Consider the following 24,699-nt stretch of genomic DNA (forward strand, 5'->3'; position numbering starts at 1 on the left):
AAAATAAAAAAAGAAAAAAACCAAAAGAGAGAGGCTTCACCAAACAACCAAAAGCCTACCAGAGTTTTACCAAAACATCAAAATCAACTACCCTAACTGCCCATCAGAGGCCTAGAAAAATGTACATCAAAAGTAAAGAGGCTAGAAAATTTAGATAAGTATCTTTACAACAAGAATTGATCTTGAGATCCAGAGGTGGTAGCAATCCAGTTACTTCTTTCTCTTACTGGAAGTTGTCTCCAACATCATTTTCAGCTCTCTTTTTAGCTATTTCGTCGAACTTGAGTTTGATGGCTGCTTTGTGGATTCTTCTTGCCATCCGATCTTCCTCCGCACCTGTCCATAGTAGGGTGTATCTCGCTATATTAGCTGCAAGCTTATTAGGGTTAGGCATAATATCTCTAAAAATAAGATGATTACGACAGTTCCATATCCACCAGCAGCAACAAGGAAGAAGCACTTTCCACACTTTCCTAATATCAAAAGAGATTCCTTGATAATCATTAAGGAGGATCAGGTCGTCAAAATGATGGTACCGAGAGACTGGGTTACTGTTAGGAAGGAGGGCGGCCCAAACTGATGAAGCAAAAGGGCATTTAATGAAAAGGTGGTCCATATCCTCAAGACATGAAGAACAAAATGGACATCGAGGGTCACCATTCCATCCTTTAGAGACCAAGTTTGCCCTGGTGTTAAGCCTCTGCTTACTAGCAATCCAAAAGAAGACCTTAGTTTTAAGAGGGATCGGGGATATCCAGATGAAGTTGTATAGAGCAGATTTGATACCCCCAGAGGTCAGGGCAGAATAAAAAGATTTGACAGTGAAAATCCCAGAAGAATGTAGGGGCCACCACAAACTATCAGAAGCCAGGCTATCGTAGACAGAGAAGTTATCCAGAAAGAGTAACAGGGTTAGCACCATTCTTAGAATAGAGGGAGAAGACCACCTTGCTTACAAGAGTCTCTCTGTCGAAGATTTTCCAAATCCATTTAGATAGGAGAGCGATGTTGAAAGATTCAAGGTGAATAACACCCAGACCACCCTCCTGTTTCTGCCTGCAGACAGAGCCCCATGAAACCAAATTCCTAACAGACGAGGATAGATGGTTGCCATTCCATAAGAAGTTTCTCCTTATCTTATCTACAGCTTTGATGAGCCACCTTGGTAGCTTGAAGAATGATGAGTAATATAGGGGAATGGTAGATAGAACAGAGTTAAGAAGGGTCAATCTACCACCCAAAGATAGAGTTTTACTTTTCCAAAGAGAGAGTTTTTTAGAGAAGGAATCTAAGAGAGGTTGCCATTCTCGCTTGGTGAGTGAACCAGACTTGAGGGGGAGACCTAAATAGGAGAAAGGGAGGGACCCTAATGAACAGTTAAGGAGGTTGGCAAGTTGGGATCCCTTGAAAGGGATTCTGCCGAGGTAGAACAGATTGGATTTGATATGATTGATTCTGAGCCCAGAAACATTAGCGAAGATAAGCAAGATGGCCTTTAAGGTGATCATATCCGAGGGAAGAGCTTTAGAAAAAATAATGGTGTCGTCTGCAAATTGAAGAGATCTAATCTTATTCAGTTCTCCTCTGAGGTTAAGCTGAGATAGATCACCTGCAGCGTTGTTATTGATAAGCATTCTGTTAAGAACATCCACAACCAGAAGAAAGAGCATTGGGGAAAGTGGATCTCCTTGTTTAAGGCCCCTATGGCAATTGAAAAAGTTTGTGGGAGAACCATTGACAAGGACTGCCGATTTGGAGGAGGATAAGATGTGTTTGATGATAAGGCACCATCTAGAGCTGAAACCTCTAGCTTTTAGAAGGGATAAGAGGAAGTTCCAGTTTACACAATCGAAGGCCTTAAAGAAATCAACTTTTATGGCACATATTTCCTTTTTACTCGAGGAGCAATGATTGATCATCTCGTGAGCTAAAAGAATAGAATCTAAACTAGATTTTCCTTTTTGAAAGGCTAATTGAGAGCCATCCACGAGAAGGTGAAGGAAATTACTTAATCTATTAGCCAAAAATTTAGAGAAGATTTTGCAGGTGCTGTTAATCAAGCTAATAGGTCTAAAGTCCTCGGGAGAGCAAGCCCCTTCTTTTTTGGGGATGAGGCAAAGATAAGAATAATTGATGTTGTGAAGAGACTGAGGATGGGTGAAAAGATTCAGATAGAAAGAAGTAAGATCTGATTCAATGGTGTTCCAAAATCTGTGAAAAAACAGGAGGGGAAGACCGTCTGGTCCTGGTGACTTTTCGGGATGAAGCTGAAAGACTGCAGTTTTGATTTCCTCTGGAGAGAAAGGGAGGTCAAGGGAACATTACCGTCAGGATAGAGGGACTGCCAATCAATACTAAGTTTTGAGTTCGCTTGGCTATTGAACAGATTAGAGAAGTAATCAAAGAAAGACCTCTTCATATCTGACTCGTCCGATATGATAGAATTGTTGATCATGAGATGGGGGATGAAGTTCTTAATATTGGCTCTAGTTTCTTGTTTTGTTGTGGGTGTTAGCTAATCTTTATTGGATTCAACATACAATCAAAGAGTAGTGGCCATATTTAAATTAGTTTAGATGAGAGCTTCAGCCTTTTATTATCAGTGCAATCATCGAAGGATATAAATAATTTAAGTTTTTATCGCTAGGACATTTTTAATGAATCTCTAAACAATTAACTATTTATCATCAAATGTATTTTTTATTTTTAAACCTAAAGAATTTTTTTAATGTAGTTAAACAAGTTGAAGAAGAATTAATATATATATATATATCTTGACTATAGAATTTGCTTAAATTAATCATCTCATCGCTAATCACCATAGTTAAAATATTTTCAAATTCTAATTTCAGATATAACCCTTCTAGAATATCAAAGTACTCTTTTGCATGTAGATTTTGGAGTCCAACTCAAAAAGGTGGAGGCTTTAGTAAGCAAAACCATTTACACGTTGTTTAGGGAATAGTAAGCACTCCCTCGACTTGAGTATGCTCTCTCCTTTTAAGAATGTGGTTTGATGACTAGCGACTGGATTCCCTATTCCAAGGTCTTCAAACAATTCCCTCAATTTCCTATCATGGAAATCTCAACAAAGCATCTTTTTTCGCAAAAGATCGAGAGAGTAGAAAAAAAAAGGTTAGGCATTGATAGCTACACATTCTATTATGACCGATGAAGAGTTTCCACGAATGCTGATGTCGTAAGAGCTCGACCCGGGACTGGCTCGGCCCTAGGTTATGGGGGTTTGGGCAAAGGACCCCAGGGACGGGTACGAGCCGACCAAAATCTAAACCCCATTAGGGAGCCCACAACAGCTCCCTAACTAGCTATTAGGACAGGTCGGGCTCGAAAGCCTGGCCCGACCAGGTCTAACGACTAATTGTTGAGACTGGGTGCCCTGGTCCAATGGCTAAAAAGCTAGTCGTTGGACTGAGTAACCTATTCCTATTATTTTTTATTTGGCGGTTGTCATTAAGAGTTAATTTCTCAAAACACCCCTTGAACTTTAGGGGGTGTTGCACATAACTCAATTAAACTTTATTTACCTCACTTACTCCCTCCAAACTATTGGGTGTCTCACAAAACCCTACATGAACTTTCGCTTATCTCACCTAAGCCCCTGCTTATAATTTGAAAATAATTAAAATATCTTTGAATGAAAAGTTTTCAAAATTTATCACTTGTCATTTAAAGGCCGCATACTCCTTCCCCTAAAAGTTTGAGTTTTTTCCTCTCAAGAAAATTTTAATTATTTACAAATTATAGGTAGGGGGCTTAAGTGAGATAAGATAAAGTTCAGGGGAGTTTCCTGAGACATACCGTATTTCTTGGGGGGAGGGGGGTGATTAACTGCAAAAAATAAAGTCCAGGAAGGTTATGTGCAACAGCCCAAAAAGTTTAGGTGGGTTTTGTGAAATTAACCCTCTTATTAATCTAAGATTGAAGGATCTTGGTCTCAAAGTTGTTAAATTTTTTATATGATAACATGATAATGGAAAGTGACAGCGGTCAAAATATTATTGCTCTTACTCATCATGACATTATCAAATATTATTTTCAAAGAATATTTGAAGAGCATGCAGATAGACGTAGTGTAATATCTCAAACTACAGTTTCTACAAGCTCTAGAAGAAGCAAAGGTAAGGGTTTTGAAAGATAATCGATGATAGAGAGGCTAACTAGTATAGATAGTAGTGGTGAATTAGGATCATCAGCAAAGAAAGTTTTTGAAATTGAATAATATTTAGCTACACCTTTAGTTAAACCTCAGAAATATAAGGAATTTGATATTTTGCAATGGTGGAAAGTATATGGAATGGTTTCATATTATGTACATTCCATCATGACATGTGATTTACTAACAGTGCATATTTCTACTGTAGCTTCGGAATTCACCTTCCGCACATCAGGACGGTTAATTGATGATCATAGTGTCGCACGCCTATGCGGAAGCGTTGCACGCACACACAACGAACTTGTGATCACGAGAAGAAGGAAGCCACACACTTGCACAAACCAAGCCAACTACGACAAATCAAACCAAACACAGAGATATACGTGGTTCGGCAACTTGCCTACGTCCACGGGGAGAGGATGGTGAGATTTTACTAATTCAAGGAGAGTACAAAGGATTACAATTACACAAGATCCCTCAAACTAACCCTCAACCAAAGATCTCACATTGCTCACAATATCTCCCTCTCACAATGCTCAAAAGATTCCTCAATCTCTGATATAAAACCCTAACAAATCGTTTCCCTATTTATATCAAAACAAAAACCCAAACAGAGTGCAAACATGAAACCAAACTGTGCAAAAAACCCGTCGTAAGTCGACTTATCAGAGTGTATAAGTCGACTTGGCAGAGAGAAAAAACAGCAACTAGAGCACACTTCATAAGTCGACTTATCAGGTCTGATAAGTCGACTTGGCAGAGAAAAAAATCACAATTTCAGCGCAGATCGTAAGTCGACTCGTGCACAGACACAAGTCGACTTACCATAAGTCGACTTAGCCATGTGCATGAGTCGACTTATGACAGAAAAACTGGTTTTTTTTCTGTTTTCTTCCACAATTCTCCACCGCAGCGAAATTTGCCAGAACTGAGCCGACACCAAACCAAGAGCATCAATGTGTCGTCTCTCCAAATACGGCTGCACCAACATGGTTGCCTACGTACCCCCTCTCCCAAGGGATCAAGCCGCCCGTAGTTCATCCAAATGGCCGCCAACGGCCTCAACAATCACAAAGATGCAACAATTTCTGCAATGAACAAACTTATTGCTCGGAACCACCTTAGTGAGCATATCCGCCGGATTATCCTTCGTGTGGACCTTCACAATCTCCACATCGCCATCTTCAAGAACATCCCGAACGAAGTGATAACGAACATCAATGTGCTTCGTCCTCGCATGAAAAACCTGATTCTTCGCCAAATAGATAGCACTCATGCTATCATAATGAATAGTGACGGACCTCTGCGATATACCAAGTTACTCTAAAAGTCCTCGAATCCAAATAGCCTCCTTCACAGCCTCTGTTACTGCCATATACTCTGCCTCCATCGTAGACAAAGCCACCGTAGACTGTAAGGTGCATCTCCAACACATCGGCGTACGGGTTAAAGTAAACACATACCCCGTCGTGGACCGGCGCGTATCCAAATCCCCGGCATAATCCGAATCAACATAGCCAATGCATAGCTGCCCACCTGTAGTGTCTCGCTCATAAACTAAACCAACATTGAGCGTACCTCGAATGTACCTCAAAATCCATCTCACGGCGTCCCAATGACCCACTCCTGGATCGTGCATGTATCTCGACACCATGCTCACCACCTGTGATAAATCCGGCCTCGTACATACCGTCGCGTACATCAAGCTCCCAACTACGCTCGCATATGGAGTCTTCGACATTAACTCACGATCTTCAACTGACTTCGGTGAAAGACTAGCTGAAAGCTTCAAATGGGCTCCCAAAGGTACACCAACTGGCTTCGTATCCATGCTAACCCAAAGGTACACCAACTGGCTTCGTATCCATGCTAACATGGAATCGCTATAGAACCTTCTTCAAATAAGACACCTGTGTCAAACAAATTTTACCCTTCTTCTTGTCTCTGCCAATCTCCATCCCTACCTAGAATGCGCTTCGCCTCGCCCAAGTCCTTCATCTCAAACTCATTTGAAAGCTGAACTTTCAACTCATCTATAGCCGACCTGGAAATAGAGGCAACCAACATATCATCGACATAGAGCAACAAATAAATGTACGCACCTCCTTTCAACTTGTAAAAATATACGCAAGGATCAAACTGGCTCCGAGTATACGAATGACCAATCATAAAACCATCGAATCGCCTATACCACTGTCGAGGAGACTGTTTCAAATCGTATAGCGATTTCTTCAATCTGCAAACTAACTTTTTCTTCCCTACAGCTCAGAATCCCAATGGCTGAGTCATATATATTTCTTCATCAAGATCATCATGAAGAAATACCGTCTTCACATCCAACTGATCTAACTCTAAACTATACTGTGCCACCAAAGCTAGCAAAATCCGAATCGAAGAATGCTTCACCACCGGAGAGAAAATCTCATTATAGTCAATACCTTCCTCATGTGCATAGCCCTTCGCAACCAACCTAGCTTTGAACCTTAATTTATATCAAAATAAAAACCCAAACAGAGTGCAAACAGGAAACTAAACTGTGCAAAAAACCCGTCGTAAGTCGACTTATCAGAGTGTATAAGTCGAGTTGGCAGAGAGAAAAAACAGTAACTGGAGCACACTTCGTAAGTCGACTTATCAGGTCTGATAAGTCGACTTGGCAGAGAAAAAAAATCATAATTCCAGCGCAGATCGTAAGTCGACTCATGCACAGACACAAGTCGACTTACCATAAGTCGACTTAGCCATGTGCATGAGTCGACTTATGACAGAAAAACTGGTTTTTTCTGTTTTCTTCCACACATAGAACATCGTTAGATCTATCTACCGTACATGTGGTAATGTGCTTAAAAGATTGGTAAATGTACGAGAAGAGAACTCAAGATATCAACTGGATAGCTATTGAAGATAGACTTAATGAGTTGATGATAGGAGATAAATAGTAGCTAGTAATTTGTTTGTAATTTTTTGTTTTTGTCTTTTTGAATTGTAAATATGTAATAAATTATTTTGAAAAGAGTTGCAAATAGTAGTAATATAGATGGATATGTGCCAACCTAATTAGGATGTACTCATCTATTGTGATGCGATAATTTCTAAAAAAAATTATAATTCTTAATGATTAATAATAAAGAATTTACTTTGATTGCTTTAATTTCTATAAAATTTACAAATTGTATAATTATGAGTGATTAGTAATAAGATTGAATTTCTTTGTCAAAATTTAGCATCTTTTTAATTACTTCTAAAGTTGCATATTTTTTTTTAAAAAATTTAATTTTTTTCTTTTTTTGCAAAAAAAAAAAGTAAAAAAAAGGGAAATAATCATGCTGGCCCAGTGCCTCGTCCACACTTCCCTTAACCCAGACCTAGCCCAAACCCTACAATACTAGTTCTGGGCAGGGCTTTTTGCCTGGCCCGGACCCAAAATTCCTAGTCATACATGCCTGTTTGTACACCCCTAAATGACTACTTGACTAGTTGAGATGTATGTGAAATGCACATGGTTGAATGTCATTATTATTTAAATTGATAAAATAGTTAAAAATAAAAAAGTAAAATAAAGTTGCTGGATTGATTATCAACCCAATAATCTCTCTTTCAAATGAAATATTGTCATCATTTCCTTCAACCTTACTGTCGCCACATGATATACTATTGTGAGGTATGAACACATTGATCTAGCACAACATATTTGTTTATTAATATATTAAAGACTTCAAAAGATAGGTGATCATTCAATTTGCAAAGAAATTTTACATATGAATTTACTTGTAATGTGTCCATTAAACTTTTAGTTGTGGTTTGACTCATATTCATATTAACTTTTAGTTGTGGTTTCACTCATATTTACATTATCTAATATTCTCATTCAAATTTATAGATCATTCTCCGTACCATAGAAGTAAAACTAAAAACATGAATGATTACTTTTTTACGAAATTAGAGCAGGGAGATTATGATATATTTTGCCATGTGTTCTAAATATAAATTTTTTTTTCTTTGATGCAGGGGCCCTATTAAATCTTGACCCAAGCAATGTGAATGAAAAATATTATTATAACTCACTTACCTGGGGCAATTGTATTGTATATAGGACATATACAATAGTCTCGTGTATTTTCTGGTTCTAACTTCAAAATAGGCAAGAGTGGTGGTCTCGTATATTTTCTGATTTAATTATTTTTATAATTAATGTTCGCTAATTACACAAGACTATTAGTCCCATGTATTTTAAAGATAATTTTTTTGCATCGACCTCTTTTTTGTCAGTCTCAATGATATGGCAAACACAATGTCAATTTTGTTAATTATTATGTAAAATAGTCGATTTTTCTAATATTTTTAAAAAGTAATCTTTTTAAAAATTCTCCTAAAATAAACTGTTAATTCAAAATATGAAATAGGTGAAAAGACCTGAACATTCTGGTGATTAATTGACCCATAAATAGGAAAAATAATAATTAAAATAAAAGTATATTTAAATTGAATCTAGCAAGACACTTCGTAGAATGAAGCATGAAATGGATCTAAGAAATTATTAAAAAAGAATTAAAGAAACTAATTTAAAAAATATGAGATCGAGGGATAGACGGAGAGAAGACTTCACCGACATGAATTATATTTCTCTCCGAACGTGATAGAGAAATTGGTGGAGAATGAGCGAGGAGAAAAGTGAACAGAATAGGTGACAAAGTGGGTGTGCTTATATAATTAGGTTATTAAGATATTCGACCTGAAATCTTAAATACATACATATTAGACCCTAACATCTTTGTAATTGCTCATTTACAATAATATTACTATTTAGTATTAAATAAATTTTATTATATATATATTTGTTTATATATAAATATATATATTTATACTATATATATATATTAATATATATATATATACTATATATAAGCTATATATATATGATATATATATATATAAGTATACTATATTATATATAGTATATATAATATATATATATGGTTTTGGTACGCAAGCATAAATTTTGTGATGGTAGTGAGGTAAGCACAATCCCCTTCACTCATTAAATAATGGGATATACATTCACAATGGGTTGAGAAGTGCAGGGGGATATGCTCACTATTGAATAGAATAGCAGATTATAATGCCCCTCAACTATCAAGCACAACTTTTTTTGCTTGGTACCAAAACATAACCGCAAATTTCTCATATATAATATTAGTATATATATATATATATATAGTATTAGTATTAATATATATATATATATATATATATATATATATATATTGACAACATTGATGCTTATAGCAAGTATTGTGGGCTCGACAAAATAGGTTAACTTTACATTATAGTTTGCTATTAGTAATACTGTTGGCAATGTCATTACCTTTCCTCTTTATCTTATTATTCACGATTTTTTAATATAAGTCCTCTTTTGCTAATCACTCAATTGGCTATATCTAGTTTTTATAATATCAGAGGTTAAAATATTCTCTTCTGTTTAAAAAGTGTTGACATGATTTTCTTAAAAAATATATACACATTGTAGCAATAATATATACTTCAGTTTAGCTCAGACATTGGCTTAAAGCCATTTAGAGTGAGGTTCTTTCTACGCTAGAATGGTGATATAGTGATTACACAATCCAAAGTTAAAGAAGAAATTTCTACAAAGGAAAAGTAATTTAATATATCAAATTAATAACTAATTTATAAAATATACATGAGCAGTGCAGATAGCTATAGAAAGTAAGGTATATATTTTCATAAAAATTCTATAGTGAGTGACTAACTACAATCATCCTAATTTAAGTATAAATAATTATTATTTTAGTTACTAATTTGATACGAGTAACTATATAATAAATCTCAAGCAAAAAATATGAATTGAGATTGTATTATCCTGTAGGTAAATAAATAAATATTATTAGAGTTCCTCTTTATATTAAATTTAAAAGTAATAATTTAAATTATTAAGCACCAAATATTAGTTCATGCGAGAAAGTAAAGTAATCTATAGTCTATGTACCTATATAGTCAATCAATCAAACTTATTAAAATTTATAAAAAGTTTAGAGTGTTTATTATAAATTCTATATATAATTCTTTGGGGGTTGTTTGTGTTATTTGTAGGTTTTTAGTTTGTTTATAGGTTTAAAATTTTAAGGTGTTTTTATAAATTTTAAAATTTTAGGGGTGTTTTTGTATTTTTCAAAACTTACAAGATGCTTCCGCCAAAGTAAATAACTTTCAGTTTTAGCCAGCATATATTTTTTAGATTTCTCATTGAATTGAAATAAGTAAAATTTATAATTTTTGAGACGTTTTAGTAAAAATTTGAATTTGTAGGGGTGTTTTTATAATTTAAAAAACTTAAAAGATATTTTTTACAAAGTCCAAAAACTTTTAGGTTCTAGCTAGCATATGTTTTTTTAGATTTCTCCGAACTGAAATAAGTAAATGATTTGAATTATATCAAGCGTGTTAAGACTCATCATGAATATGATAAATCATTTAATTACCAATTCAAAGAAGATAAGATAATTAAAATAGATTAGAATAACAATGTAATATTTAAAAAAGTTAAGGATAATATTGACCATGAAAATATTTTTCCGGACTTTTACTTTTAAAGGAAGTATGATTAATTATCCGTGATTATGTAGGCTTAGTCAGGTAGTCTTAATCTAGGGGTAAGTCATATATGCTTGAAATGAGCACCCTTTTAATTAGTTATAATTAGTAAGGTTCTCACCTTTTTGTGTTTTGCGTGATTGAATGCACGTGTTGGTGCGTGTGAGAAAAAGAAAGGATTAGTAAAAATATTTGTTTAAACACTTCACTAAATGGTTTATTTTTTTTGTTGGCTAGAAAAAAGTAAAATCACTTGTATCGCAATATAAATTCTGAACAACTATAATTTTATTTAAATAAAAAAATTGTATGATAAAACTTTATAAAAAATTCGTATGATTAATTATTATAGTTTGGATAATTATTATAATTTATTCATAATTTATTAAAATAATTATAATATATTAAATAGTTTTTTCCTTTTAAATATAATAATATTATACTTAACATAATTATAATACTATTAATAACTATATTTTAATTTAATAATTAGTTTATTGCATTATAAGTAAATAATTTACTAAATGGTATAATTATTAAATTACAGTGTAATTTATTACTTCAAAAATACTATTAAAACCATATTACTATTAATACTAATACATTTACAATAAATACAAAATATTTTTTATACTATTATGATACTTTGAAAGACTGATAATATGTAACATAACAGGTAGTCCTTCATAAGAGGTGAAACCCAAAATTGTAAGACACATGCCTAATGAATTTTTGTTATTTTTAATTTTCTAGAATTTTAAATATTATATGAAGATAAATTAGGGATAAATATCAAATTTTCTATTAAATAACATAGTTAAACAATAAAATAACAGTGTGGCCAAAGGTTTTGAAAAAATGAGGAAATGTATAATTAATAAGAGGTTATATATAATTAGTGAATGATTAATTACAATTAATTACATATTTGAGAATTATCAAACTTAAAAGGGCAAAAATGAAAATCAAAAGTTTTGAGAAAGTGATCCTCTTTTATATGTAGTATAGATAGATATAGATGTAGTAGGAGAGAGTACATTGAAAAGTAAAGAAAAATATTATCCTAAAAAATAGCATTAAAAAAGGAAGCATAATTGAATTCCTTAAATAATAATTTGTTTTACATTTTTTTCGACACATGAACTAGATTCAAATATTGGAGAAATCACAAAATAACTCAACTCATAATGCTGATTGATCGTGTTAATAAAACAAGTTGAGTTAGTGCTAATAGTGGAACATTGACGTTATATCAGCATGGTAATCAATTGATGTCTGACCTTATTTTGCTTTATTGTGTGGCAGTAGCGACAGTCCAAACATAAAATATTAAAAAAGAAAACTATTATATGATGGTTTTACACGTTAAGTAAAATCTATACTTCCTGAGACTTCAGTTGCTAAATTGTGGCAATGTTAATGAGTTATAACCAGGGTGCTAAATCATATTCATATCTTAGAAAATATCCATAATTGTATCCATTAGGATTCTGATATAATTACTGTTGATGACATGCTCTCAATAGGGGATTAATGGCTGATCTTGAGAGTTTGGGGTTCCTTGACTTCCTTTGGTGGCCCATCCCTCAATAGGAAGAGAATCATGCAAACTACAACACGTTAGAGGGTCGGAGTTAGGTGCTCTGACGATTAAGTTAGTTACGATCTGAAGGTGATTAGGAAACTGATCTAATTCTCTCTAAGTGTGCAGAAATTACCTCCATGTAGCCAGCATGCGGTGTGCTTATTTATACCTAGCTGATGGGGGTGTTTATGTAACTTTGGCCGAGTTCAAGCAGATAGTTGAGTCGGTAGCTACTCTACAGGTGTTGGCTGCAGATGAGACGAGTTATCTATGTGTTTAATGTGATGGTGATTAGGGAGACATGATGATGACGGAGGGTGGTGAGTTGTGAAAACTTTAGGGGTTAGAGCAATGATGATTCTTACCATGCATCCATTGTATAGTGACTGACTGTTTACAGATAGTTTAAGAACAAACCGCCTCTCGACTCGGCTTTACGAGTGCGCCGACAAGGGATGCCTATTGACTTGACAATCTCAGACTGGGAGTTCTTGACCTAGTCTTGTCAAATGAAGAGACATGGGGTCGTCCTAAACTGCGACGCTTGAGGGAGGACGTCTTTCAACTCCACCCTTCTTGGTAAGGGTTGAGTGAAGATGTTATTGGACTCGTCTTGCCCAAGGTCAAGTCGAGATGATGCGTCATTTGTTATGTGTTGACTCCTAGAGGAGGATTAATACTTAGGTCATTTTATGTCATAACTGTAATACCCAATTTTTGGAACATGACTAAGATAATACCTAAACTCACGTTTAACAAATAACCCCTCACCCCCACCCCCCATCCTAGAAAATCTCTAACTATCTAACAACCTTATCTCTTTAAAAAACCTATCCATTTCCTCTATTTTTTCTTCACAGTAACTCCTGGAAAAAAAAAACTAACGGAGAGGAAAAAAGGAGAACCGAGAGAAAAAAAATCAGAGGATCGGGTACTCAAGCACAAGAACGGGGATTTCTAAGCTTAAATAATTCATTGGCAAGCATTTCTTATCTTTTTTTTTATTATTATCCAAATACTAGTATTTCTTTCTAGAAATCATGGTGAATTGATTTTAGCTGTTTTTATCACAATTTATTTTTAATGCTGTAGAAACAATCGTTTCCATTTATGCAAGTATTTTTGTTTACTTATCTTTTGTCTAAGATTCTTGGCTAGATTTAGTGTAGAAATTTTTGTTGTAGACCTAATAAGTTTATCTAATTATTTTATGTTCTTTTTTTAGTTTTATGTATATGTTACAATTCTTATGATGAATAATCCATTTAAAAAGAAAAAAATATAATAAAATCTTTATCTTGTGAAACCTCTAGTTATTTAAAAAAACATAATGTTATTATTTTCCAAAGGTAATAATCTAACTTTAATTAAAAGTTTCATAAATTAAAAAAAAAAATCCTTTTAACAAGTTAATACCCTTCCTTCATTAAACATTTGCCTACAGAGGGTTTCAAATTTAAGTTAGTTCAACAAATATATTCCTTCTTCTTAACATGACTATACCCTTCCTTCAAATACATTTGCCTACAGAGGGTTTCAAATACTTTTTATAATTATAATTATTTTTATTTTATTTTCGGGTTAGGAAATATTTAACAACCAAAAAGTTCGTTTTAAGTCCGCCACAACTAAGTCATTTATTTTGAAACTTGTGAAGATTTTTATAAAGTTTTAATACATTTGTTTTTCTATCACACTATTATCGTTGTAGCACATTGGACTTGGTGGTTATGTAGTTGAGTTGATGTTGTGAGGTTTGGGGTTTGAATCCCATAAGCTTTCGTTGTTACGAAAAAACATTTTTGGGTCTGTTGTGAAGGCGAATCCGACCTGGTTCGGACCCATTATCAATACTTGACCCGTTTGGTTCTAAAACTCAAATTTCAGACCCATTTGGGCCTTTTGCTCACCAAAACCAGTTTTGTACATTTCTATGCTATCAAAACTAGTTTTCTACATTTCTATGCTATCAAATCAAACCTGTTTGACTCATTTTGACACTAAACAATTCTGTTAATTATTTATTTTCCCTTTGTTTAAATAAATAATATTGTTTGATCTCTTGATGCTTGTTGGATCACCTAATGTCATGTTTGATCATCTAGTGATATTTAATAGGGTTGATTGTGCATGAAGACGAATTCCGTCAAAAAATATGATTTATAAACATGCTATCATAACATGACTATACCCTCGACATCGATATCCTGATGTGAGGAGTTTCTCTTGATTATTACTATTATTATAATAGCATTGACTAGACGATGTACCAATCTTGATTGGACATATTTTGGGTCATGGTTATTTTTCCATAGTTTTATGGAAGCTGTTCTGTGGTACCTCTGTGGTTAGTGAATAAAATTTTTGTTTGGTGGAAAATTTGCAAGAAAAAAATAAAAGAATTGAATTTGATTTATTCTTTCTAACTGCTTAGAAAAAGAATGTTTACAACACTCTCAACCTCAATTACAATTTGAATTTCCTGATTACAAAAGAGAAGAGAATTAATGTGAATTCTCTCCTTTGTTTAAGTATGGGTTCTTCACAGTGACGATGGAGTGCCTCCCTCGAATGCTCGCGTCGAGTTTGCTCTCCGTTGACGATCCAAACACCTCGTTGGAATAGTTAACTTGCGTGGCAAGTTTGAAAACTCTAATCGAGTTAATAACTCAGAATGTGTTTTTTAGAACTCGGTGATAGAGTTGATTTGAACCAAAAGTCGGTTTCGGTTTATAAGCTAAGTAGGAAAGCTCCAAGAATGGCTCCTGATGATGCTCCAGGCCTTCCAAGATCAGAAGATGCTCCAAGAGGTAATTGCCGATCTTAATTCTTCAGCAATTCCCCAAAAAAGCCAGCCCCAAACTCAGTTGAGTTTACCCATATTTATAGGGGGATTAAGGTGTGTAACTACCCCCTTAATCCGCTCCTAAGTGGGGCCGAAATCCCTCCAATTGTGGGGGAAATGGTTTCTGGAACCGTTCAGCTCGAGCTTGAACGAGTCAAACGCCAAAAATGACGTTCTGGGCCCGAACTCTGCGTTTTAGATTTGAAACGCAGAGTTGGGCCTGTTTTAGGCTGAAAACGTTGTGTTCGCACAATGTTGTAAATCTAAAACGCAGAGTTGGGATGCAGAGATGAACTCTGCGTTTTGAGTCCACGAACTATGCGTTTTCAACTGGAACGTTGGGGATGAACCATGCGTTTTGAATCTGAAATGCAGGCATGGCCTCTGCGTTTTGATGTTGTACGCAGGACCGACCGACCTCTGCATTTTAATATTGCAACGCAGGGAGGACCTCTGCGTTTTGTTGCTGACACACGGGGAGGACCTCCGTGTTTTGGTGTTACAACGCAGGGAGGACCTCTGCGTTTTGTTCTAGGAACGCGGCCACGAGCTTTGCGTGTGGACTTGAACGTTGGGGACTGACCCTGCGTCTGGACTTGAACGCTGGGGATGAACCCTGCGTTTTGAACTTGAACGCTGGCATGAGCTCTGCATTTTGAATCTGGAATACAGAGGCGAGTCTCAGGTGAGCTTGGTGATTTTTAGGCTAAGTCCAATGTTCAGGCGAAGTCTAGTCTTGCAGACGGACTTCCGAACATAACTTACTGCGAAAAACATGTCATAACTTTCAAATAGTAAGTCGAAATTGGACAAATTATATATAAAAATCGACTATCTCGATAAGATGGAGCCAACCAAACCAACCCCATAGGGTTCGGTTTGCTCCTGTTCATTTCGTCAAATTCCTTACAGTTTGGGAGATATCTGTGTTTTGATTTGAAGAGACCGTCAATTTATAGTCTCTTTTGCTAGAGTGTTACAAAGATCGTCATCTTGTAACATTCATCTTGGCTCCTTAAAATATGAGAGTCGTCAGATTATAACTCCCGATGTTGATTGTGAAGGTTGTTGATTAGAGCTTTCATCAGTTGTTACGAAGGTCGTCAGATTGTAACCTTCATCAATCTACGTGAAAGTCTTCAAATTGTAGCTTTCTGGAAGACGTCAAATTATAACTTCTATCATTGGTATTTGATGGGGGATCAGCTATCTGCAGTGATTTTTAGACAACCTACAATTTCATGCACAACCACTTAAAATAAATAGATAAATTTGTGGTATATAAAGGGGAATTGGATGCATATATAATGTGTATATAAGCGGGCTCATGCGCATTCTTGATATCCAGAGTTATATATAAGGGCTAAGGGCCAATCCTGATTTGAAGTCGTGTTCCCAGGACATTTAGGGGAACCTAATTTATATACATGAAATATTCTTCTCTAATTCAAATAACATCTAAAATAATAATAATGTGCTTGTATGCCTTGTGGTAGACCTTATTTGATATCTAAAATTAGCATTTTCTTTTATCACCTTTAATTAAGATTTTATTTTTTCTTTATACCTGCTACATACACTTACACGTGCATAATTCCTTCATTTTACATGCTTGTTAGGAGTTTTCTGATTACCATGGGGTTTGTACACTTCAGACTCAGGGGCTGTTCTTTCTTCGCAGGAACGAGAATATTTTGAGGAGCAAGTCCAGTGACAATGATCACCTTTTAGTCCATCAGTTCTTCAGTTCAGTTAGTTTAGGTAGTTATTTGATTTAGACTTTTTCTTGGCCACATGTGACTTCTTCTAGACTATGATGTAATTTTTTTTATTATTACCCTTTCCATTATGGATGGCTGTAAACTTGTAGTTGGACTCCGTCTTTCTGGAGATTTCTTCATCCATATATTTCTTTTATTATCTTAGTTACATGCTTTGTGGTGTAGTTTTGACTTTATATCTATATATAGGATGATCTAGAGGCGTGAATGTGGCCAAATGGTTGCATTGTTGGCCGAGTAGGCCATGTAGGCAGCTAAGTCGGTAGCTACTCTACAGGTGCCGCCTGCAGATGAGATGAATCACCTATGTGTTTAATGTGATGGTGAATAGAGAGGCATAGTGCTGACGGAGGGTGATGAGTTATGAAGACTTTGAGGGCTGGAGCAATGATGATTTTGACCATGCATCCACTATGATAGTGACTGGTTGTTTACGAGTAGTTCGAGGACAAATCACCTCTCGACTCGGCTTTTCGAGTGGGTCGAAAAAAGACACCTTTTGACTCAACAATCTCGAACCGGGAGGTTCTTGACCTGGTCTTGCCAAATGAAGAGGTACGGCGTCGTCCTGAATTGAGGGGCTTGAGTAAGGATGCCTTTCAATTCGTCTCTTCTTGGTTAGGGGTCGAGTGAAAATGTTATTGGACTCATCCTGCCTAGGGTCTAGTCGAGATGATGCGTAGCCAATTTGAGACATGTGTCGACTCCAAGATGATGATTAACACTTAGGTCATTTTATGTCATAAGACTTACCAAAATTTATAATCAATATGATATGTTGAGGATATAGATTTGTTGTCAGATATCCAGATCTATATTCGAAATATCTGAATACATATTGGTCAAACTCTTGAAATAGTTTTATTCCTTAGATTAATAGATTTGAGGTTAATTTTGATGATCAAAATGTTTAACTTAACTTTTCAATATAACGAACATATTAATGAACTCTTTTGTATCACATTAACTATATTTTTTTAAATGTTATGTAATTTTCTCATATTGATTTTGTATTTGCATACATATTCACTTTTATATCTGCGTGTATATATGTATCCATATACAATTTTAGTGGATATGGATATGATAAGTGTCATATCCAAGATGTATTCGGACCGAATGCACCCCAAGTTATAACAATCTCTTGTGCTTCAAATAACTTTAATTTTTTAGTACTTTTCACTTACCATGTTGCTAATCAAATATGAAACTACAAAAATAGTGGAACATACAATACAACTCAATCTTCATCCAAACCAGCATTTCGGAGGAATTTTTTTCCGGCAAAATTAACATCATTATTTTATGAACATTTGTTTGTGGGCTTTCTGGGCCTACAAAACGTAACAAGGCTGTAGCCTGTAACAGCTAGTGACTCGACTTTACCAAATATAAATGTAAAAAACTTTACAGAGACAGATGTGCACCATTGTTCTCTTAAGAGCATATATGCAAATAACCCCTTGCAAGTTTTACTGTGAATAAAATAATAAATATAAGAAAGAGGCGTTATGCGGGCCAAAAAGGAGCAGCGGAAATGGCCGTCGTTGACAGGGGACGAGGGGTTCCGATCAAATCCGTCGTCGCCTTGTTCTTCGTTTTCTTTTCGAGATCCTTCGATCTGGCGTCTTCTCTAGTTCCCGATCTTGGATCGGAGCGTGTCGTGTTTCAGGTTTCAGTCCTCTTGCTCTCAATTTATCCGGTTTTTTTTTTCTCAATCAATTTGGTGATGATTTCTTGTTTTTCGAATTCCTTGAACTTGGAGCAGTTCGGTTGTTGTTTATTTTGTTGAAAGATCAGGTTTTTATGCTGAACGGTTATGTAAAGTCAGTTGAATCTCATCTTTTGAACAGCAGTTAAATTAGACCTAATTATTTGTAGTTAAGTTAGACCTAATTACGAATTTGCACAATTTCTCCATTGATTGAAGATGCTTTAGGTTAAACATTAAATGACTACTTGGGTATCTCTTTAAAGAAAATTTCGTAGATGGAAACCAAATTTGTTTTGCGAACATTTCTATTTATTTTATTCCTCTTTAAGCTTGCTTTGAAACCTACCAAAATCCCATTGAATTAAATGGATAGCATAATTATCAAATCAGAGTTACTATGTAATCCTAAACAAACCCTACTTAGTTAGACTCGCGATCTGGTTTATCATTATGATGATTGTTGCAAGAAAATCCTTAAGAATAACTTGAAGTAATCCTTCATATGATTAAATGCGACACTTATCCTCAATTAACATTTAAATGGATCAAGTCTTAATGATAATAGGGAATAACTTGAATCATTTTAACTATTGTTATGTTCATCGGTAGTATATCTGACATATACTTAGTTATGTTTTGAAAAGCTAGTGCTTAGCCCTCCTAGGCGTCTGCTGAGGCGTAGGCGTACTTAGCCGCCTGCCTTGGTCTTGGGAGTGGGCCGTTTACACGGACTGCATCTCTTAGATATTGATACTAATTTCCTCCCCTGTAGCCTCACGTCTTTCATCCTCCTTCGAAATCCTCCTCCTCCACTAACTATGAACACCTAAACCTCCTCCACCACCACTGATACAAAGAATAAATCTTATCTGCCTAGGCATCTAGGCGGTAGACGCCGATGCCTAACGATTTATATAACACGATGCAAGAAGTGTTACTCTTTTCTGTTACATGCCGCCAGCCTCACCTTTTATGTTGTAAAATACAATGAGCTCCAGAGTTCTCTCGAGAATTAAAAATGTCACACAATCCAACCTGTGATGAAGAAAGCGGTCCCTTCTTTTCTATTTAAGCAGTACCTAACCAATTGTTAGACACTGATAAGAATAGTAGTCTGATAACTCACGTACGTGCAAATCTGTTTTCCTCTTTATTTGTAGCTAATAGTGGGTAAATGATCATTCCAGTTTTGCATATTTCTGTTAGGAAAAAACCTGCTGATAAATATCCAGAACCGAAAGATCATGTATGTTCAACTGAAACTCCTAGTGTTGCTTTGCATGCAAAGAGATAAATGAATGGGGAACATATGTAGAAAGGGTTTAAAGCATATATCGGAGAAGGCAATCACTTTCTTTTCATAGACACAAGGCCCGTATTTGAGGAAAATGAGTATGATTACTGATGCATGATTAGGGATGTTTGATGAATTAATCTCTTACTTCTTGAGGTCTTGTGTTTTTGGTTGTTGTCACAACTCACAATCTTCAGATTAGTGGATATTCAGTTCAAATCACCCTGACAGAGTCTATAGAGCAGAGATGGATCCAATATTCCGTCTTTTGGGATATGGTTTCTATATGATATCCTTAATACTTTTGTAATATGGATTGTGTCAAAAACTTTTGAGCTACCATTCTTTTTCCCAGAAAAAAGGAAAGAAGAAGAAGAATAAGAAGAAGAAGAAGAAGAAGAAGAAAGAAGAAAAGAATAAGTTGCTATGCCCATTTCTATCCATTGTCTGCACAATTTCATATTGCTATAATTAACTATATCACTCCACCAGCCATAATCAGTGGACTGCTTCTTCTAGTAGTACCTTCCAAAAATATCAACTGCGAAAAATCTGCTGTTGGTCAATATTGCAGGATTGTTATGATTGTCATGCCTTTGTTTTCTAGAATTATAAAGTGTACCATGATACTACTGGACATCAACAGTATAATGTTGATAGTTAGATTGTTGAAGGTGGATGGACAAAGAAATTAGCAAATCAAGACACTATTCATATGCAATTAGAACGACAACAATAACAAGAACAAAGCCCTTACCCCAATTTTGTGGGGTTGACTATTCATGTGCAAATAGAACGCAAAGAAAAAGTAATTTTGATTATAAAACTAAGCACTTGAACTATTGACTTCTGATTCTTATACTGATGGCTGGTTCTCGCTGTGAACTAATGGTTTTATAACTTTCGCAGACAAATTATGGTGACGTTGAATTTGGTTTTTTCCCTGATGTTGCCCCCAAAACAGTTGAACACATTTTCAAACTTGTTCGTCTTGGGTGTTACAATACAAACCATTTCTTTCGGGTAATTAACTTGCCGATCTAAGTTTCTTGAATTCCTCCTTTTCCTGCCCAAATAGTTTCATCCGTAGTATCTGTATTACTTTCAAAGGGACTTGCTTTAAACTTGTGCAGGTTGATAGAGGTTTTGTTGCACAAGTTGCTGACGTTGTAGGGGGGAGAACTGCTCCTATGAATGAAGAACAGCGGTTTGAAGCTGAGAAAACTGTGGTCGGGGAATTTAGTAAAGTTAAACACGTAAGGGGGATTCTATCGATGGGAAGGTAAGAAATTGTTTGATGCAAGTCCTTTTACCTGAGCCATTATATGTATCATGGTCATCTTTAATGAAGCGATGCTTGTATCAGTATATAGTTGCACTTCGTGGACAGTCATACATATATCAAACTGTTCTTACACGATTCCTAAATATGATAATATATTTTCAATTCCAAACTCTTGTTTCATGCTTCTTAAGAACTTCTTTATTGCTATAAGTTGAGATATATTTCTTTCATTTGTATATGGAAAACCATATTTTAGGGATGTGAAAATGGTGGCTTGTACTGTATGTTACATACGAGAAGTGAATAGAGGCAAGGCGTATTCGTATAGAGTCATAAATATATATCATAGTTTAATTTTGGGATAACTCTTATTCTATATTTCTATCACTAGAACATGTATCAAGGTGGCATGGTTTATGCATGTTTATGGATCTACGTACTTTCTCCCTGAGTCCCTCTCAAACATATAAATTCATACATATAGATGGATATGTATGATTTGTTGTCATGTTATCATGCCCAACTTTTCAACTTGTAAGAATTTGAATGTTTCTGCTTGTTTGTTTCTATGTCTTGCATCTGCTTTTAGAAATCTCTACATAAATGTGGGATGCATGCTTAAATTCATGCATATAATATGCATACATACACACATCCATCTGTACATGCATGTACGTTCTCTCATACATACATATGAAAATTGCAGAACATGTAGATAGATATGTGTGATTTCTTGTCATGTAATTGTGTCCAAATTTCCAACTCGTGAGAAATTGAATGTTGCTGCGTGTTGCTGTGTCGTGCATCTGCTTCTTAGAAATCTTTACATAAATTTGAGGTGCATACTTAATTCTATATTTCAAATTTGGTTGTTGCCGATGTATACCTAAGGCAAATTTTTAATTCCATGTTATGCTTCCATGTAGGTACTCTGATCCAAATAGTGCTTCATCTTCTTTTTCAATCCTTCTAGGAGATGCACCACATCTTGATGGCGAGGTATTTTACTGTTGATCATTTATAAATTTCTCATGCAAATTTGTGTGGTTGCTGACTCTTGTCTCGCTTCCAAAAACTTTAGTATGCGATCTTTGGCAGGGTCACAAAGGGTGATGATACATTACGGAAGCTAGAGGAGCTTCCAACGCGTCGTGAAGGGATCTTTGTCATGGTACTGCTTTTATTTGTCCAAATATATTATTGGCATGAATATATGCTATTCTAGTCTAGGAATATTCTTAAACTTAGTTAATTCCAAATTAACCATTATGTTAAAATGTTCTTCCAATTTTGTTCCTATATCAAAACCATTTCTTGCTTAGCTGAATGGATGTTTCTCATTTTCAGCCTATTGAGCGTATCAGCATTCTGTCAACATATTATTACGGTGAGTGTCTGAGAACTTATATATCATATTGTCTTCTAATTAGTGAAATTCTGGTGAACTTTTATATGCTGATATCTTTTCAAGTAGGGATGCAGTTTTTGCCTCAACTAGTAAATGATGGTGTGGGTCCTTCAATAGTTTGTTATTTGGTCAACTACTATTAGCTACATAGAATCAAAAGAAGCGATTCTGTACTGGTGACAAGATAGCATCCTGAGAAAGAGGACGATAAACTTGGATTCGATATTGTGTACTTTCACATAAAATTAGTGCTGTTCAGTAGGATTATATCATTCCTTACTATTCTAGTATAATGGTACACTTAATTATCAACTCGGATAAAAATTTAGAGCATAAAAATAGCTGTAGACCTGGCGGATAAAAGACCAAATATTTCTGAAGGTTTCTTGTTTGTAAGCTTCTGCTAAAACAGTCAACTATAAATAGGAAAGTAACTGTTCCTTTCAGGTTTATGCTCCGGAAGATTGGCTGCTTCATGCATTTTAATTATGTTGCATTGTTTTTGATTATGTGAATTTATCATATAGACATGATCTTTTTTTGCAGTCTTGAATGCTTGATCCTGTTGATAGTATGCTAGTTTAACCCATTCTTTCTTGTGTAGTTAATGATGCAACATGTTGAGATACCGTATATTGTTTTCAATACTGAAATTGGAATTTTCAGGCATGCTTATCCTATACAATTTATTAGTCTCTCTGAACTTGGCAATAATTATTAAACAAATAAAAGATGGCGGGTCCTTTTTGGTGGAAATAGCTCATGGATTTAAGGAAAAAGACGAGTTGTGGGGTTCCGTGCTGGTCAACAGATACACCAACTTGTCAGTATAGGTCGAACATTAATGACTGGCAAGCTGATCAGGTGGCCAGGTCTTGTATAGGTCAAGCTCATGTATCTCAGATGGTTGAGGTGCAACAATAGTTTCACCAATTGTTCATATCTTCTCTCTTGCTCTTGCTTGCCCATTTAATTATTTTTCTCCAAAAGTTTACATTAGATATTTTAACCTCTTATTCATCATTTAATTTTTTTTTTCCTTTTTTGACTTTTCTATCAGTAGGCATGAACAAACCTTCACATGTAATGGGTTTAATAATTTTTTCTACTCATTTCAATATACTAAATACAAAGAGTTGTGGCACAGTTATTGAACTTTTCTCCTGCTATAGATATGAAGGAAGATAACTGCCAGCATGAGAAGTCTATCCTAAAGAGAAAGCTGTCTGAGTCTGCCATTGAGATTGAGAGACAGGTGGGCAAAAGCAAGTTGCATAATTGTCTGTCAAAGTAGGTTGATTTTCTCTAAATAATTGAATCACAACTAAAAATTTGTTTCCTCTCTATGTTACAGAGGTTGAAATGCTTTTCATGATCCTAACCGAATATGATGTCTCCAACCCACTCAAAGCTGTGTAAGTTATTTTTTTTTTCCCATTCTTCCTGTGTAATGATGTTATTGTAGGTTTTGAGTCATAGATGACAGAAACACCTTTCCTGTAAACAGTATTTAGTTTTTACAATACTAAATTTGCACTGTTAAAACCCCATGTATATGCAGGATGTATATATCTCTTAGCTATGAAACAACGTTGACAGTAAAATGTAATACTCTTCCAATACACCTTCACCCTCTCCCATGTACTCTTCTAAGGCCATCACCTCTTCCTAGTAAGATCTTCCCCAGTTTCTCCACTGAATAATGACCAGGCTTGCCATGCATGATTATGAATCAATGATTATGCATCATAGGAGCCCTTATTGAACGTTATAGGGAAAATGAAACTGTGATTTTATATAGGAAACAATCTGATTATCGTCTTCTTTATGTAGCAAATCATTTGCAACTGAAATTTGTCATAGTGAAATTTGTATTTCATCTGGAATTCCTAAAAGAATCCGTAGCTGATCTGTACTTGCAAATCATATCTTAGTTGTAAGTTCAGGATATATAATATCACAAATTCCACTGCAGTTCCATACTTACCTAATCTGCAGGCA

General features: G+C 35.1%; 2 protein-coding genes across 2 annotated transcripts; one reads left to right on the plus strand and one right to left on the minus strand.

The window, feature by feature from the left end:
- Positions 224-922, minus strand: LOC109834983. Its single transcript, XM_020402987.1, has one exon. It carries the CDS (start codon positions 920-922, stop codon positions 224-226), a length of 699 nt encoding a protein of 232 aa, XP_020258576.1.
- On the plus strand, positions 18,497-24,322 carry LOC109833884 (peptidyl-prolyl cis-trans isomerase CYP23). The gene is made up of 8 exons (XM_020401734.1): positions 18,497-18,669; positions 20,915-21,028; positions 21,139-21,287; positions 22,217-22,289; positions 22,372-22,461; positions 22,638-22,677; positions 23,871-23,953; positions 24,053-24,322. The coding sequence occupies exons 1-8, from the start codon at positions 18,535-18,537 to the stop codon at positions 24,071-24,073; spliced, it is 705 nt and encodes a 234-aa protein (XP_020257323.1). The 5' UTR covers positions 18,497-18,534; the 3' UTR covers positions 24,074-24,322.

Source organism: Asparagus officinalis, chromosome 3, assembly GCF_001876935.1.
Source record: "Asparagus officinalis chromosome 3, Aspof.V1, whole genome shotgun sequence".
NCBI lineage: Eukaryota > Viridiplantae > Streptophyta > Magnoliopsida > Asparagales > Asparagaceae > Asparagus > Asparagus officinalis.

What these genes read in the sequence shown, in the direction of transcription:
- LOC109834983 (XM_020402987.1), bottom strand. Translation starts at nt 922, where the DNA reads ATGGTGCTAACCCTGTTACTCTTTCTGGATAACTTCTCTGTCTACGAT.
- LOC109833884 (XM_020401734.1), top strand. Translation starts at nt 18,535, where the DNA reads ATGGCCGTCGTTGACAGGGGACGAGGGGTTCCGATCAAATCCGTCGTC. An exon ending in GTGAAGGGATCTTTGTCATG is followed by an intron (nt 22,462 to 22,637) that starts GTACTGCTTTTA and finishes TCTCATTTTCAG; the next exon opens with CCTATTGAGCGTATCAGCAT. An exon ending in TCTGTCAACATATTATTACG is followed by an intron (nt 22,678 to 23,870) that starts GTGAGTGTCTGA and finishes CTCCTGCTATAG; the next exon opens with ATATGAAGGAAGATAACTGC.